The 18,726-nt window shown below is 37.3% G+C and overlaps 1 protein-coding gene across 5 annotated transcripts in view; it reads right to left on the reverse strand.

The window, feature by feature from the left end:
- PUS7L (pseudouridine synthase 7 like) overlaps window positions 1-18,726 on the reverse strand; it is a 134,960-nt gene that overhangs the window by 77,526 nt on the left and 38,708 nt on the right. For 2 of the 5 annotated variants that reach the window (XM_049882875.1, XM_049882874.1), the window contains exons 8-9: window positions 16,610-16,663; window positions 11,511-15,570 (exon numbers count right to left, since the gene is read on the reverse strand). The exons of 1 other annotated variant lie outside the window; for it this stretch is intronic. In XM_049882875.1, the coding sequence (XP_049738832.1) occupies window positions 15,244-15,570; window positions 16,610-16,663 (381 nt within the window). In that variant the 3' untranslated portion in view covers window positions 11,511-15,243. Of the gene's footprint in view, window positions 1-11,510; window positions 15,571-16,609; window positions 16,664-18,726 lie in introns of those variants that run through there. 2 more of the 5 variants (XR_007517172.1, XR_007517174.1) reach the window with 1 other exon arrangement.

The raw sequence follows: 18,726 nt of genomic DNA on the forward strand, positions 1-18,726 counted from the left end.
ATCTCAATGGATTTGGTTTATTTGTTTGGAGATGTAGGGTCATGGTTTCATGGGACATCCCAGTTAATAGGCTTAGTATCATTTATTAGTGCTTCTGCTCTACCTCCTGGTTCGCTGCATAGTGCCTAGGATCTTAAAATCTTGCTAGAGGCCATCCAAGTTACAACAATTGGTCTCTATTAGACTAAATGAGCACACTAGCTCAGAGGCAAGGACAAGAAAGCAGGAGGGGACAGGAAAGCTGGTAACAGGGAACCCAAAGTCGAGAAGGGGAGAGTGTTGACATGTTATGAGGCTGGCAACCAATGTCACAAAACAATATGTGTATTAATGATTTAATGAGAAACTAATTTGCTCTGTAGACCTTCATCTAAAGTACAATAAAAAGAAAAACATAACAATGTGTGTGTAAGTTTTTATATGAGAAACTGACTTGAATTGTAAACTTTCATTTAAAGCACAAGAAAAAAAAAACAATAATTACCAAAAAAAAAAAAAGGGAGGAAACATGTGCCCAAAAGCTAAGATGAGAAGGCAGGAAGAGATAGGAACAGCAGGTAAAAGGAAATGGGGGGTGGGGGGGGAGGAAAAACATATAAATATATTTAAAAAAAAATTGGTCTCTATTCACCTGGAGCAACAGGGGAAGGAGAGTGAGGAATAGGAGGAAGAAATGGAATATGTGACTACTTGCTTCCATGAACAACTGCCCCCTTTGCCGTGAGACTAGAAGAACTGGATGGTGCTTGACTACTATCACTGAATATTTTGATCAGAGTCTATAGTAGAATTCTGTTCAAAAGGGGGCAAAATGCAGAACAAAATTTCAATTCTTGTAGAATCCAGAAATTCTAAAACCATTGAGACTGGGTGAACCCCCCGAAATTATTGCCCTGAGATAATCTTCAAACGTTAAACCTTAAATCAAAAATACCCCTGAAGTCTTCTTCAAATCAAACAATAGTTTAGCTTAATTAATAAAGAATATCTGCCTTGAACATGTGTTCTTTAAAAAGAACTATCTGTTTGTGATCAAACTGTCAACAGCAGTTTGAAAGGTAAGATAGGAAGGTTGGGGCCAGTGAGTTTGTTAATGCAGGAAGAACAATACAGAAAAGGAGGATGAGAACGGTTGCACAACTGGAAGAAGACAATCAATGTCACTGAATTGTACTTGTAGAAATTGTTGAACTGGTATATGTTTTGCTGTGTATATTTTCAACAACAACAAAAATAAATTGCTAAAAAAAAAAAAAAGAAATGTATTCTCTCACAGTTCTAGGGGCTAGAAGTCTGAAATCAAGGTATAGACAGGGCCATGCTTCCTCTGAAAGCTCTGGGGAAGAATCTTTCCTTACTTCTTCCTTGCTCCTAACGACCCTATAGGACAGAGTAGAACTACCCCATAGAGTTTCTAAGAAGCGCCTGGCAGATTTGAACTGCTGACCCTTTGGTTAGCAGCCGTAGCACTTAACCACTGCATCACCAGGGTTTCCTTGCTCCTAGTGGCTGCTGCAAATTTGGTGTTCTTTGGCTGCATCATTCCAAGTTCTACCTCTGTCTTCACATGGCCTTCTTCTCTGTGTATCCTTTTCTCTTCTTAGAAAGAGGCCAGTCTTTATTTAGGGCCCATCCTATTCCAGTATGACTTCATTTTAACTTAACCATTTATATCTTCATGGACCCTATTTCCAAATAAGGTCACAATCTGAGGTTCTAGTTGGATGTGAATTTCGGGGGGGACACTATTCAACCCTCTACACGATTCCAACCATTTGAAAAATTATTGCATATGCTTATGGCCAATGTATAGTCAGCTTACAGATGTTCCATCAATGCTTTAAGAGAATCTGGGTTTTGCAGATTTTGAGTGTACTGTTCTATATATGGCCATTAAATCAGTTTATCAATTCTACTGTTCGAATCTTGCGGCTCCTCATTGACTTTTGTCTGCTCTTCTACTGTTGCTAAGAGAGCCAAGTTAAAAAAAAAAAAAAAAAAGGCAAAAAAACCTCTATTTCTTATAGTACTTTCTATTTCTGCTTTGCCAATTTGGAAGAAATGTTAAGAAATGCTTAAAACATAAAATTGTTATATGTTCCTGGTGAACTAAAAATTTAATCATTATAAGGTGTCTCAATCTCTACTAATGTTTCTTGACTTAATTTTTTCTGCTGATATTCATATAGCTATAAACCAAAACCAAAACAAAACCCACTGCCGTCGATTCTGACTCAAAGCAACCCTATAGGACAGAGTAGAACTGCCCCATGGGGTTTCCGAGGAGCGGCTGGTAGATTCAAACTGCTGACCTTTTACTTAGCAGCCAAGCTCTTAACCATTGTGCCACCAGGGCTCCTCATATAGCTATATCAGCATTTTTTCATTAATTTTTTCATAGTGTATCTTCTTCCTTTTACATTCAACTTTTATGTTGTTTTATGTTTGAGATATGTCTGTTGTACGCAACACATAAATAAACTTTTTTTGTTTTTTAAGTATGGTCTAACAATCTTTCTTTACTGGAGCATTTATAATTAATTAATTAATGTATAATTAATGTAATTACTGATATATCTGGATTTCAATCTACCAACTTCTTTTGAGCTTCTATTTTTTTCTTATAATCTTCCCTTCTCTCCTTTTTTGCCTTCATTTGGACTTATTTTTTTTATTATTCTTTTTTTCCCTTTTACTAGTTTGGATGTTATAAATGTTTTTCTTTTAGTGGTTATTATAGATATTAAAATGCACGTATTTAACTTATCAAAGACTAAAGTTAATACATTTACCTTTTCCAGATAATACTATGACCTTCAATCACTAATTCCATTTAGTCACCTTCCATTCCCTGTGCCATTTTGTCCGTTTTAATTTCCTATCTTTTTTAACCCCAAAAGACATTATAGGCATTGTTGTATAAAATCTGTATTTTACCACATATTTACCACTTTCCTTCTTCATCATTTATTCCTTTACCTTAGGCTTTTCATCTGGGATCCTTTACCATCTGCCTATATTCTTGGGGGAATTTCTTCTGGTGAGGGTCAGTTAGTTGGAAACTCTCTGCTATTTTAACGTATTCCATTGTTGCTCTAGAGAATTAGCTATCACGCTAATCATTCTTTGAAGGATAATCTTCCTCTGGCTGCTGGTAAGATTTTTCTTTTTATTATTGGTGTTCTGTATATTTACCATGATGTGTCTCATTGTGGCTTTCTTTTTATTTACTCTGCTTTGGATTTATTGGTCTTCTTGAACTGTATTTTAGTGTCTTATTAGTTCCAGATAATTCCCAGTCATTATCTGTTCAAATACCTTATTCATCCTCCTCTCCTTCAGGAATTCCAATTAAATGTATTTTGAAGCTCTCATTCTATCCTCCAAGTCTTATCTTCCGGTTTACTAATGTGCTTTTCAATATGGTATTAAACCCATGCAAAGAGTTTTAAATTGATTTAAATGTTTCATTTTTATAAATTCCATTGGTTCTTTTTCAAATGTGCTACATTGTGTTTTAGCCTCTCCTTTCCTGCATATTTTCAAGCTTGTCTTTTACTTTAAATAGTAGACACAGGGTCCATGTCTAGAATTCCAATATCTGAAGTCTTTGAAGGTCTATTCATGCTGTCTATTGTTTCTAGAGAACTGGCTTTCATCTATAATGCCTTGTTTTCTTCTGTGTTGCTTATTGTCCTTGGAAACATTTGAAATCTACAGTAAAGGTTATTTCCTCTAAAGAACATTTATGTTGGCTTCTACCATATGACTGGGGTCACTACCATGTTATTTCAAACCAAACTAAGGAGCCCCTAGACTCTGCAGGAAAAAAAAAAACGTTCATGTTTGAGCTCTGGCTCCATGTTTTATCTTTCTCAAGTTTATTAATTGCATTCCATCTCTCTGTCCTTGTTTATAAACTGAAAATAATAACAGTACTTATCCTACAGCTAAGTACTTGCTGATAACATATCAAATGCCTAGCACATAGTAAGTGCTCAGTGATTGACACCCACTATCATTATGCTGGAAACCCCAGTAGCCTAGTCATTAAGTGCTACAGCTACTAACCAAGAGGTCAGCAGTTTGAATCCACCAGCGTTCCTTGGAAACTCTATGGGGCAGCTCTACTCTGTTATATAGGGTTTCTATGCGTTGTAATCAACTCAACAGCAATGGGTTTGGGCCTTTCTTTTTTTTAATCACTATGTCGGAGCCCTGGTGGTGCAGTGGTTAAGAGCTCCACTGCTAAACAAAGGGTCAGCCGTTCAGATCCACCAGCCACTTCTTGGGAACCCTATGGGGCTGTTCTACTCTGTCCTATAGGGTCGCTATGAGTTGACATCGACTCAACGGCAACGGGTTTTATGATTATGTTACTTAAAGTGAGTTTTGCCCCAATTTGCCTTAATGCCATGAAGTATTAGTAATATACAGGTAAATTCAGAGACAGGCAGAAATTAAATAATCATAGTGAGGCAAAGTGGAGAATTGAGGTGCTTTGTTTGCATTTAAGAATCAGCAGAGTATAGTTGATACTGAAGCCAAGAAGAGCTAAGTAAAATTCTCTTTGCAACCTGAACAAGCTACTTAACCTCTTCAAGTTCAAGAATCTTCATCTGTAAAATGAGAATAGAATACTTATTCTGACAGCATGTTCTAAGTTGTCAGTGAGACTCTGCAAACCACTTATTATTTAAATAAAACGTAAGTATTTTCTAAGTAGTGAGAATGAAAGATGAAACTGTTGCACTATTTTGGCAATTCATATAAAAGGAGTAGGGCATTATGATGAGAATTGACTAAATTCTAATATGCTAAACTTCCTGAGGAAAAAGGCTGTTTTAGAAATTTCCTAAAATGTGCATTTACCAAATAAATTTATGAAGGTATGTTTGTGGTATTCACTAAGCATTCATTAAGCTTATTAAATGTCAGGCACTGCTGGGTGCCCCAGGAGTAAAGAGGAATGCTCTCCAATAGCTCACAGTAGATGTGTGATGTGATGTGGACAGTGAGATAGTAGAGGCATATATAGGTATGCATCAACGTCTCACAGCATGTCTGTAGTCCCATAAGGTTTTTTTTTTTTAATTAAGGTTAAGAAATCACAATAAGTTTTAGAAATCCCAGTCGGGATTTAGCTCACTAGGGAGATCCAATCTGTCTCTCACTAGTTCTCCTGGAGCGGTAGGGGGAAGGGGTCCCAGCGCCCATCCTCAGCTGATTGTCCCAACAGGCTGCCTCATGCAGGGACCACACAGATGCCACTTGAGATGCCGAGGGGGATGCCCAGCCAAGGCCACGGCTTCACTTGGCCTGGGCACCCTGCACTGAAGCCTGAACCAAGGCCGCAGCTCCTCCAGCAATGCCGGCTGCTGAGTGGTCCGACTGTGGTGGTGGTGGGAGGAGGAGCAGGAAAGGTGGCCGTCGGAGGAGGCAGAGGTGGAGGCAGAGGAGGGGTGGGTGGGGCTGGAAGAGTTTAAAGCTCACTAGGTGGGGCGGGGAAGGCGGGCAGGGAGGAAGGAAGGGAAGGGAGCTGGCGACAGATAGGCCAGGAGGCGTCCAGCTGGATGGCGAGTGCACAGCAGCAGGTAGGCAGGGGCCGGGCACTGGCGACTATCAGCAGGAACGGAGGCGGCAGAGCCAAAGTTTTTGTGCAGTCCCGCAGTATGGGTCCCAGCCGGCCTGGTGACCAAACTGCACACCCTTCTCACGTATGTAATATGGTGTTCGCACAACACCCAAATCACATAAGGTCCTATTTCATAGAACGTATAGTGGACATTAAGCAACTCATACCTGTAAACAAAGTTCTTTGAGAACACAGGTTTCACAGACAAGACATTTAAACCAAGCGGAGGAGACATTTCAGCCAATGGGAAGGGAGGTTAAGGAGAAATATAACTACCTATGCACGACATGGAAACCCTGGTAGCATAGTGGGTAAGAGGTACGTACGCTGTTAACCAAAAAGCCAGCAGTTGGAATCCACCAGGCGCTCCATGGAAACCATATGGGGCAGTTCTACTCTGTCCTGTAGGGTTGCTATGAGTCGGAATCGACTTGAGGGCAACGAGTTTGGTTTCACGGGTTTTATGCATAACATGGGAAAATTTGCTGTATTTGGGAAAGAGCAAACAGAGCTGAAGGAAAGGATATGTTCTGTGGAAAAGTGGCAAGTAACACTTGAAAGAAAAACTGGGATCATACTGTGCAGGTCTACACGTGCTTTGCTGAGTTTAAGCTTCAATTCCATAGATACTGAGAAGCCACCCAAATGTTATACAGCCTAAAAACAATGTCAGGATCAGATTTCTATTTTTAGAAGGATAACTAACCTTAGTATATAAGATGGATTGGCAGAGCGAAGAACGGAGGCCACTCAAATAGAAAATTATTACAATAATCAAGATGGGAGAAGATATGAACATAAACACAGTAATCAAATGCTTCACTATTTTTTTCTTTCAAAGCGTCAGGAGAATGCTCCTTGAATTTAGAATAACTGCTTCCCAGATTTGCTATTGGCTCCTAAATGCGAAAATTGCTTTATTATTATTTATACAGCATCAAAACATATTAGATTCCCTCATGATATTTCATGGAAAAAATACATTTTGTTTCTTTTTGAAAATCATATTTAAAATATCAATTTTATTATAATCTAAGGAAATTATAAAGGTAATTTATAGGAAGAATCTTCATCTTCCCTTTTCAGAAAAGAAACTAGTCCTTTCTGATCAGAGGATTGGGCTTGGAAACAATAATCAGCTAAGGGTAGGGTTGCACAGCCCATTATTGTAATTGCTGTCAATAAGTTGTACACCTATAAAAAGTTGAATTGACAAAAGTGTTATAGATATATTTACAACAAAAAAAGAGTAGTTGCTGAGACTGTTTATGTACAACCAAAATAAAAAATAAAAGTACACAGTTACTTAAAAAAAAAAAAACCTGTTGTCAGTGAAAAATTCAGAATTCTGACTTAACCAGTCTAAGAAAATGCCAATAAGTCTTATCAGAAAAGGGTGACTTGGAATAAAAGCATAAAGAATTGAGTCCTGTGATGGTTAATGTTATATGTCAACTTGACTAGGGCATGAGTCTCAGTACTAAGTAATTATTCTCCATTTTGTAATCTGATGTAATTATCCTCCATTTTGTAGTCTTCTATAAGTACCATAATGTAATCACCTCCATGAAGTAATCAGCCCATCAGTTGTAAGGGGAGTTTCCTCGGTTATGGCCTGCACCATATATACATATAGACATTCTGGAAAAACACACTTGCTTGCCCTGAATCCTGTTTCTGGTTGTCATCATCTGACCTCCAGTTCTTGGGCCTTGAGCCAGCAGCTTGTCATCTGACCTGCCGACTTTGGGTTTCACCAGCTCTGCAGCCCTGTGAGCCAGCAGCCTGCTATCTGCCTACCGATTCCAGGCCCATCAGCCCCTGGAATCACATGAGTCAGGAGAAGCCTCCAGTTGACACCTGACCCACAGACTTTGGAACTTGCCAGCCTCCACAACCACGTGATCCATTTCCTTGAGATAACTCTCTCTCTCTTTATATATGTATGTATATATACACATATACATGTATACTTCACTAGTTTTGCTTATTTAGAGAACCCAACCTAAGACAAGTCCCTACCCCACTGCAGCAGCTACCCCTCCTACTGCCCAAACACCTTCAGTTAAGGAGTGACCAGCTCTTTGATCTCTTCCATTTAAAAACAACCAAATACCTCTTTTTTTTAACTTCATTACTCAGTTCCCTCCTTGTAATAGAGGTTTTATACCTACACTGGTAGTTGGATTGGATATTTATTAAGGAAACTTAGAAAAAGCAATTTAATCTTATCTATTTTGTAATATTTTCCAATATGTTTAAATTTAGATAATTTCATGGCTGTCCTGACTTCTTCCCATAAGTAAAGCTTTTCTTTAATAAGAGAGGGCTTGTGAACACAGGCGGAGTAAATTAGCTCCTGCCTCAAAGTTGCTGAAAAATGAATTGCTTAAGATTAGAGTCATTTTCTTTACTCAGAGGTATTCCCGACAACCCACACTGAAATTACACAAGATTAACTCCATTAACACCATTTCCTATTCTTTAAACTAGCAGCTTTCTAGAAAGCAGCATTTAGTCTGAATAGTTCAAAGCGTATTTTAAGGGGTAACTCAAATGCTTAGAAATGCTAATAGAAGTATCATTTAAGGATTCAAAATGGGGTGCTGAGAGGTCAGGTAACATATTATTGATCATATAGTGAGGCATAAGTGAAAAGGAAAGATGCTGCCTTTTTTCTCTCTGCCATGTAGTCTCCCGAGGTTTTGTGCAGATGGCATTTCAAATCAAATTATATCTTAAAGCATATAACCTCTGCTAAGCATTCAGAGGCAGGGATATCATTTATTTTGTCTTTCACATAGCATCTTGCAGAGTGCCTTTAACCAGGGTCACTTGAATACATTTGCTATTATGCCGTATATTTGACATTGCTTTGTAGCCTGCTGAAGGGCTTAGAAAGGAAGGTTAAAACAGTACCATATGACAGAATCTTCCTGAAATCTGGACTAAAATACATAGCACAGATACTAACCTTCCAACTATTTGTATTAACTGCCATTGGTGCTATTAAAATACACAATGCATAAATTCCTCTGACATTATGTTGACATGAACCCCCAGAACCATTCTGAACAAATGCAACCCTAATCCATCAATTCCCCTATCTTATCCTCTACAAATCTTAAAACATCTTGAAGATTTTTATTTACAAAATGAATACACATATTTTTGTTAAAAAAAAAAAATCAAACATTTGAGAAGTGAACAGAGGGAAAAAACAGTCTTATTTTCCTCCCTTCCCCATATTTTCACCCAACCTCTTTTCCTACCTTTTTTTTTTATATTAAGGCAAGAAACCTTTGCATTAAGGTATACAGATAGAGCTTCATTTTCTTTTGGGTATCCTAATAGTAGTTCCCAAGTAGAAAATATTGGAGAACACTGACCTAGGTAGTTCTAAAAGATACTAATTTGAACAAACTTCTGAATCTCCAGATTTAGTAATAGTTATTTCCACTTAGGAAAAAAAATCTGAAAGTATCCTGAATTATTTTGCTTCATGCTAAAACAGATCAGAGCTGAAGGGAAAGCCATTAACCATTCGATTGTGAAACTTTCACCAGAGAGCACTTTCAAATAATATGAACTACAATAACACTAGCTGACATTTATTGAGAATTTACTAGGTAACACACTGTTCTGTTTTATAGGATTTTCAAAAAAAATAAGAATAATAAAAAAATAAAAGTCCCTATCAATGAAATTTTAACATAAGTCATTTGGTCATCAGTACCTCTGTTCATAAGACCTTGAATTTGTATATTCTTCATTATTTTAACCGATGTAATACTGTCTGGACTGGAAAAATGGTCAATATTATTTCAAACCTGAGAATACCATGACAGAAATTCAGTGGGTTACTGAAGTCACACACACAGTCAGTGGTAGAGCCTCTCTCTGAGTTGAGGGTTTTTCTACTACACCAGTATTTCCCAAACTTCAATCATGCATGCACTGCTGTCTTAATTACTACCCTATCTACACTAGTATTTACTTAAAAAAAACTGTTGCTGGATAGTAGATTCCGGTTCATAGTGACTGTACAGAGGACAGAGTAGAACTGCCCCACGGGGTTTCCAAGGCTGTAATCTTTACAGCTGACTGCCAGTCTATCTCCCACAGAACGCTGGTGGGCTCAAACCACCGACCTTTCAGTTAGCAGCCAAGCGCTTAACCACTGCACCACTAGGGCTCCTAAACCAAAGAAAACCAAACCCACTGCCATTGAGTCGATTCGGACTTATAGCGACCCTATAGGACAGAGCAGAACTGCCCTGTAGAGTTTCCAAACACTGCCTGGCAGATTCGAACTGCCGACCTTTTGATTAGCAGCCGTAGCACTTAACCGCTACGCCACCAGGATTCTATAGTATTTACTTAATATCTTCGAATTGATTCCTCCTTTTTTTAAATTTATTTTTAAAGGAAACATGTCACCCCGTCACTGGGGGTTTTGGGATGTCACCCCGTAAACGAAAACCAGGATTATTTGCCATAAATAAAAGGTAACTTAAAAAATAAATTTAATAAATGAAAGCAATCTTATTAAACTCCAGGCAAAATGCCTGCTGGTATTTCTTAGCCCAAGGCCTGCACTTTCTGTTAAAAAGTAAATCTACAAGTATTAGTGATGATGTAAACTAACATCAAACAACTTCCTCATTGTCTTAAACAAAATAAGAGGGCTGAACTCACTATGCTTTTTCAATGATATTTAATATTATGCCATATACTATCTAAAATAACCTATGACCTATAATGATTTTACATATCATTGTGATACAAATCCCAAAATATTTTGGGAAATATTCCAAAATAATTTGGGAATTTCCCGGAAAAGACCCTTTACTTTTGACTTGGTCTCATAATCTCAAAAGGAATCCTGTTTCTCTCAAGACTTGCTTCAGTAAAATGCACACTGATGAACGGCAAGTTGACAGAAATTATATTCTACCAAAAACTTGTATTCAGAAGGGAAATATTAGGTGCATGAAAATCTAGGAAGCATAACTAAGTTCAAACACATACTGTTTGACCTTGAATAGGTCAGGAAACCACTCTGATGTTTCTCATCTACAAAAACAGATAAAATAGTACCTACTACGGGGTGCCTGTGTGGGGATTAACATGAGACAAGTCAAAGTGCTTGGCATAAGAGACACTCAATAAATGTTAATGGAATCAAAACTTACATATGACTTTCAGTCTATTACAACTCACAAAAAGCCCAGGTGTTTTTATCTTAATAAAAAACCCTCTAAATTTTTTTTATCTTACTGATCCTGGGGTAATATTGCTCAGTTCAAACACAATTTTGACAATTAAAACGAATCCAGAGATCATCCTTTTGAAGGCCTGGCATGACCCCCCAAAAATGCAAAAACCAAGGTGACCAGCCCTCACTTGGTCCAAAGTATATAAAAGTCCTTAAACTTAAAAGCTAATAACATGGCAAATAGTATTGGTATATAAAATAATTTTCCGTATCAACAATATTTGAATGTTTTACGGTGACTCAAAATATGTTTAATGATCCTTTCTTTAGTATTTACTAAATACACAAATATGTGTACATATATGAGATCCCTAAAATTATAGTGCCATCTACAGGTAATAAGAACAGTATCAATGACAGCACATTTTAATGCTTTCATATTTTCTAACTACTACTCAACAGTTAAAAACAGAAGTTTTTCATAGTTTATATAACTCATTTTATAATTGCATTTATAGGAGATGATTTATCACATTAAATAAAGTTAAAACTTCTTTCTAATTTATTTTTAATTACTTAATATAGCATATTTAATTTTCAATTAACATCAAAATTATTTTTAATGCTTAATTTAAGGTAATTTTTAAATGATCCATGGTATAATCCCTAATTTTTGTGTCCTGAGATTTATTTATTGTTAAAAATATATAATGACAAAAAAGGAACTTTTTATTATTTACAAAAATCCAAACACCCATCATCTTAACAGAATGGCATTTTCATTTTTTCCTGTTCCCTTCAAACTTGTCATCTGCAAACTTGCTTAACAATAACTAAGTGCCAGACACTTTTCTATGCTGCTTTACATATATTAACTCATCAAATCTTCACAATACTCCGATAAGGAATATTACCATCCTCATCTTATAGATGTTGACACAGAAGCATACAAAGCTTAAATATCTTGTTCAAGGTCACACTGATAAAAGTGGCAGAGTCAGAGCTCAAACGGGAAATTTATCTCCAACACCCATGCTTTTAATCACTATGCTAAACTGTCCCCGTTTGTAAAAGCTGCATTCAGTGTATATACTACACACACACACACACATACACATATATGAAACATGCTTAGTAGAGGGTTAGCAAAAAGAGGAAGACCCTCAATGAGATGGATGACACAGTGACTGCAACAATGGGCTCAAACATAGCAACAACCGTGAGGATGGCGCAGGACTGGGCAGTGTTTTGTTCAGTTGTACATAGGGTTGCTATGAGTCGGAACCAACTCAACAGCACCTAACAACAACAATATATACATATATACATATATTCTTTAGTAGGGCATTTTCTCACATAATTAAAATCTTTTTTTTTTTTAATTGAACTTTAGATGAAGGTTTACAGAACAAACTAGTTTCTCATCAAACAGTACACACATTGTTGTATGACATCGGTTAACAACCCCACAACATGTCAACACTCTCCCTTCTCAACTCTGGGTTCCCTATTACCAGCTTTCCTGTTCCCTCCTACCTTCCAGTCCCTGCCCCAGGGATGGTGCACCCCTTTAGTCTTGTTTTGTTTTGTGGGCCTGTTCAATCTTTGGCTGAAGGGTGAACCTCAGGAGTGACTTTGTTACTGCGCTGAAAGGGTCTCCAGGGGCCATACTCTCAGCGTTTCTCCAGTCTCTGTCAGGCCAGCAATTCTGTCTTTCTTTTTGAGTTAGAATCTTGTTCTACATTTTTCTCCAGCTCTGTCCAGGACCCTCTACTGTGATCCCTGTCAGAGCAGTCAGTGGTAGTAGCCAGGCACCATCTAGTTGTACTGGGCTCAGTCTGCTGGAGGCTGTGGTAGATGTGGTCCGTTAGTCCTTTGGACTAATCTTTCCATTGTGTCTTCAGTTTTCTTCATTCTTCCTTGCTCCTGAAGAGGTGAGACCAGTGGAGTATCCTAGATGGCCACTCACGGGCTTTTAAGACCCCAGATGCTACTCACCAAAGTAGAACGTAGAACATTTTCTTTATAAACTATGTTATGCCAACTGAGCCAGATGTTCCCCGAGACCATGGTCCCCACAGCCCTCAGCCTAGCAATTCCGTCCCTCAGGGAGTCTGGGTGTGTTTATTGAGCTACTATGACCTTGCCTTGTACAGGTTGTGCTGGCTTCCCCAGTATTGTGTACTGTCTTACCCTTCACTGAAGTTACCACTTACCTGTTGTCTATCAAGTGTTTTTCCATCCCCACCCCTCCCCTCTCTAGTAACCATCAAAGATTGTTTCTTTTTGTACGTAAACCTTTTCATGAGTATTTACAGTAGTGGTCTCATGTAAGATTTGTCCTTTTGTGATTGGCTTATTTCACTCAGCCTAATGTCCTCCAGATGCATCCATGTATGAGATGCTTCACAGATTCATCATTGTGTGTATGTACCACAGTTTATCCATTCATTTGTTGATGGCATCGGGGTTGTTTCTATCTTTGTGCTATTGTGAACAATCCTGCAGTGAACATGGGTGTACATATATCTATTCGTGTGATGGCTCTTATTTCTCTAGGATATACTCCTAGGAGTGGGATTGCTGGATTATATGGTATTTCTATTTGTAGCTAAGGAAACACCATATCATTTTCCAAAATGGTTGTATCATTTTGCATTCCCACCAGCAGTGTATAAGAGTTCCGATTTCCCTGCAGCCTCTCCAACATTTGTTATTTTCTGTTTTATGATTCGTGCCAGTGATGCTGGGATGAGATGGTATCTCATTGTGGTTTTGATTTGCATTTCTCTAATGGCTAGAGATCATGAGCATTTCCTCATTTGTTTGTTGGTCGCTTGAATGTCTTCTTTGGTGAAGGGTCTGTTCATTTCCTTTGCCCATTTTTTAATTGGATTATTTGTATTTTTGTTGTAGAGGTGTTAGATTTTCTTTTAGATTTTAGAGATTTGACCTTTGTCTGATTTATAACAGCCAAAAATTTCTTCCCCGTCTGTATATTCTCTTTTTACTCTTTTGGTGAAGTCTTTTGATGAGCATAAGTGTTTAATTTTTAGAAGATCCCAGATGAGCTTGTGTATTGTTGGTTTGGTTTGTATCCTGTTAATGCTGTGTATTAGGGCCTCTAGTGTTGATTCTATCTTTTCTTCTATCACATAATTAAAATCTTCATTGCCATTTTTAATAGCTACATGTTTTTCCAGAAATCAAATAACATACATTATTTAATGCTGACCTTTGAAACTACTTCTGCTTTCATTATATATAAAAATGCTTCAATAAGCAAAATTTGTATTGCATATATCATTTTTTTCCTTGTGCTAATATCCCCCCAGTGATTGGACTGACTTAAATATATAAAAATCCCAGGTTACTGACATGTAATACTCTACACTGGTTTTTAAATTTTATCATTATATAATGTTGCCAGCAATGAAAGAATGCTCAGATTTTCCCAGTCAATACCTACCAGTCTTTTTTGCCTCCAAATTTAACTGGTATAAAATGGTTAAGAATGATGATTTATGATGTGGGATAGTTAACCCAAATCAAATTAAAATTTTCAAATGAGCAAAATATTTTCTCCTTCTAGCAATATAAAAGGTAGAGATAATCCTATTATTTGCTGCCTGTGAGGCTGGTATTTTCTTGGTCCTATTATACGTGAGCCTTAGAATCAATAACATACCCAAAGTCACTAGTAAGTGTCAGAACTGGACCCAGAGCCCATAGGTGTCAACTCTAAAATATGTGTTTTAGGTAACAGGAAAAAAGAAAAAGACAAAAAGTTAAGAAAGCCAATGTATGTCAAGATATGGAAATTACATGAAAAACTGATTTCAATATCTTCATCAAAGACTGTTTATCTCACCAAGGAGTAATGACTACCTGGGGTAGCTATCATTAGTGGGGGATGATATTTCCCTTGTGTATTTTTCTAAGGGGGACAATAATAAATAACAATATGTTTCATCTTTCTTTCTCTTCAACCATATGCTTTTATTGTAACCTAATTTCACCCGTATTTTAAGCAAGGAGCTAGAAGATATAACCATTACTTAAAAATTTTTTTTTCTTAAATGTTATCTTGAGGTACTGTATGTTAATAGTCTAAAACTCTTGTAGATTTTGACACAGAGTAAAGGTTACTAAGCATGACATGATAGAACACAGGCTTTTGAGTCAGGCAGATCTGAGTTTAAATCCAGATACTGCCATTTAACTAGCTAGACTCCTCTGGAATAGTAAAGCATCAAATTACTAATTCATCAAGATGTTGTGACGGAGATAACAATTCTAAAGCTTCTAGCACATGGTAGATGCTCAAGCAATTTTTGCTTCCTTTTCTTCAAAGAGTAACATATATATAATCATACAAAGGGTGTTGGTTTTAAACATCATGCTTCATTATTTCCCTCAGACAAACTGTAGCATAACATGAAGGGTCAAGATCAAAAGAGATCAAAAGAGATAAACCTGCTTCAGTGATACAAGAATCTTCTGTTTTGACATCAGTATCATGCCCTTCTATTAGCTGGTATGAAAGATTATGAGGGTATTTCAATATCTGTCTATAGCATCCTGGAACATTCAATTTCAGAGCAGGTACTTTAAACCTACATGTCTGCAGTCCATCTCTGCTAAGTACTTCACGGTACCATTGCCCTACTTTGTTCTTTGGGTACTGAATATTGTATCCAAGTATTGGAAGAACCACCTGTGAAAAGGAGGGGGAGAAATATATAAAATAGCCTTCAGAAAGATATATGACCATATTTTAAATTTATATTTATGACTGGGACCTAGATCTATAAAAACAGTGTCAGAATCTAAACATTACAATCAGCCTAAAACATGTTACTGAATAATATACCGTGAGATGTTTAATGCTTCCAGGCAAAGAGGTAAACTAGAATCAAGGACTCTCACAACAACCAAGGTAATAATTCAAATCAATTATTATTAGACAAACCATTAATAATAGTGAAGAGATGGAGCAAGAAATTTAGGTACATACAATTAGTTAACAAAGATTTAATCTCTATGCAACCATACAATATTATAAGCATATATTTTCCTCTAACACAGAGGGTAAACATCCTTCCTGAACATCTAAACTTACTGCTCAATCACATAATTGGTATTGTGACCTGCAATTTTAAATTCTTCATTATTTAAAAACAAGAAAGCAAACAGGTAGCAGCAAATATGTTTTTCTCATCTGCTTATAAGTAAACACTGCAGTTTGTGGAGTTTTAGTCTACTGCTGCTGACTTCTAGACACTTTCTCTTGGCCAGTAGTCAGAAAACGGAACGAGGTAAAAAAAAAACTCAAATATACACAACAACATGGATGAATCTCAAACTTATTATGCTAAGTGAAAGAAGCCAGACAAACAAAAGGCTGTGTACTGTCTGATTCCATTTATATGGCATTCTTTCAAAGGCAAACTATATGAACAGAAAATAAACCAGAGGTTGCCAGAGGCTGGGGATGGGGAGAGGAGTTAACTACAAAGAAGCATCGGAAATTTTAGGGAGACGTTAAATTGTTCTACGTTGATATTTGTGGTAATCACACAACTACATACATTTATCAAAACTCACAGAACTATAAACTAAGAAGTGTGAATTTTATATATAAATTATTACTTAATTTGAAAATAATTTTAAAAAGGGACTAGTCAACATTTTTTTCCTTTTGGGGGCAAATCTACACTTAGATCTAAGTGATATTAACTTTGAAGCAAATTTACCTGATGCATTGTGTATGTGTTAGCTGATTCCTCCTCTTCGGTTACTACATGAACCTATTTAAAAAATAAATAAATAGGGTTGGTAACCAATGTCACAAAACAATATGTGTACTAACTTTAATGAGCAGCTAGTTTGTTCTGTAAACCACGTAAAGTACAAAAAAAAATAAAAATAAAAACCGTGAATCCCAAATGTTCCAAATTCCCTCAACTCTCCCTAACTCTGCTATGTATAATTCAACTTTTATGCTGGATGTGCATATACCCAAACAAGGTCTTTTCACAATTTGCTTTTTTGGAGGAGTGGACTCCATAAAAATTAGAATGATTCTTTCTACTTCAACCACTGATGACTTAGTATGCACCAAGAATGGTGGGCAACTTAAAACTCTGAGGTGACACTTTCACCTTGGTCACCAACAACCTTTTTCTGAACTATGAAGCTGTACTTTATTATGCTGGATAAAAAATCTGCTCCTTTGAAACAACTTTGCCCCCATAATATAATACCCTATGCTATAGTGGTGTTTATCAAAATGTGTTCCATAGAATGGTCCAATGGTTAAGTGTTCAACTCCGAACTGAAAGGTTGGTGGTTCAAACGCACCCAGTGACTCTGTGGAAGAAAGACCAGGTGATTTGCTTCCATTAAAATACAGCCTAGGAAACCCTACGAGGCAGCTTGACTCTATCATATGGGGTTGTTGTGTGTTGGAATCAACTCAACAGCACATAACAGGATATTTATAGGTGTTATGCAGAAGAAGAGATGTGTGATAAATTGTTTGAGTGATTGTTATGGGTTGAACGGTTTCCCCCCCAAATGTGCGTCAACTTGGCTAGGCTATGATTCCTGGTACTGTGTGACAGTACTCCATTTTATATGCTGATGTAATTACCTATGTGTTGTAAATCTTAACCTCTATGACGTTAATAAGGCAGTTATGTTAGTGAGGGAGGGCACAATCTACAGGATTAGGTTATATCTTGAGTCAGTCTCTGAAACTCCTAAACCAGGCGAAGACTGCTGACAAGGACCTCCCCCCACAGCCGATAGATTAAGCCTTCTCCTGGAGCTGGCGTCCTGAATTTGGACTTCCAGCCTCCTAAACTGTGAGAGAATAAACTTCTGTTTGTTAAAGCCATCCACTTGTGGTATTTCTGTTATAGCAGCAACAGATAACTAAGACAGTGATGTTGCTCTAGGACATCACAAAAGAATTCTGCTCTTTCTTCCACATGAGAGCTATCATCTTTCCACTAGAATGAATAGCATTTCCCAGTTCCTAAAGCAGTTATCATTATAGTGTCTACAGCCTCTCTAAATCTGCTTGTGTCCCGCTCAATTCTCCTTACTCTTATCAATAATGTCCCCTTTTGTTTTTCATTTTGGGTGCGTGGGTGGGTGGGTGGGTGCGTGGGTTGGTTGGTTGGTTGGTTGGTTGGTTGGTTGGTTGGTTGGTTAATGACCACTCAAAAATGGACGTAAAACCCCAGATGTGGTCTGACCAGGACAAAAATACATGGGACTATGATGTCTCATGAATTATCACTTCCAGTTTTTTGTCTTTTCCAAAATCATAAAAGACTATTTACTACACAGTAATTTAAGTAAATTTATGAAAATTTTAAACAAAACATGGCTGAGTACAGAACACCATGATGTGTCTTTAGAGACTCCTTCCAGGTAGACGTCAATCAGTTAATTAACAAAAATACTTTAGCTGTATGACTGCTCCTCAATCACCAATTCACCTAACCTTTTAACTGTCTAAATCGTATTTATCTTGCCCACACAAAAAATTATAAGAGCCCAAAGCAAATTCTTCAGACTGGACTATAAGATAGATAATGAGACTGGTGAGGAGTGAGTTTCTTGGTTCAAGCAGACAGACACATGAGATTATGTGGACAGCTCCTGACTGGAGGTGAGATGAGAAGGAATGGTGGGGGGCGGGTGTCAGAAGCTGGTTGAATGGACACATGGAATACAGGGAGAAGAGTAGAAATGTGCTGTCTCATTGGGGGAGAGCAGCTAGGAGTACATAGCAAGGTGTGCATAACTTTTTGTATGAAAGACTCACTTGATTTGTAAACTTTCACTTAAAGCACCAAAA

Source organism: Elephas maximus, chromosome 4, assembly GCF_024166365.1.
Source record: "Elephas maximus indicus isolate mEleMax1 chromosome 4, mEleMax1 primary haplotype, whole genome shotgun sequence".
Classification (NCBI taxonomy): domain Eukaryota; kingdom Metazoa; phylum Chordata; class Mammalia; order Proboscidea; family Elephantidae; genus Elephas; species Elephas maximus.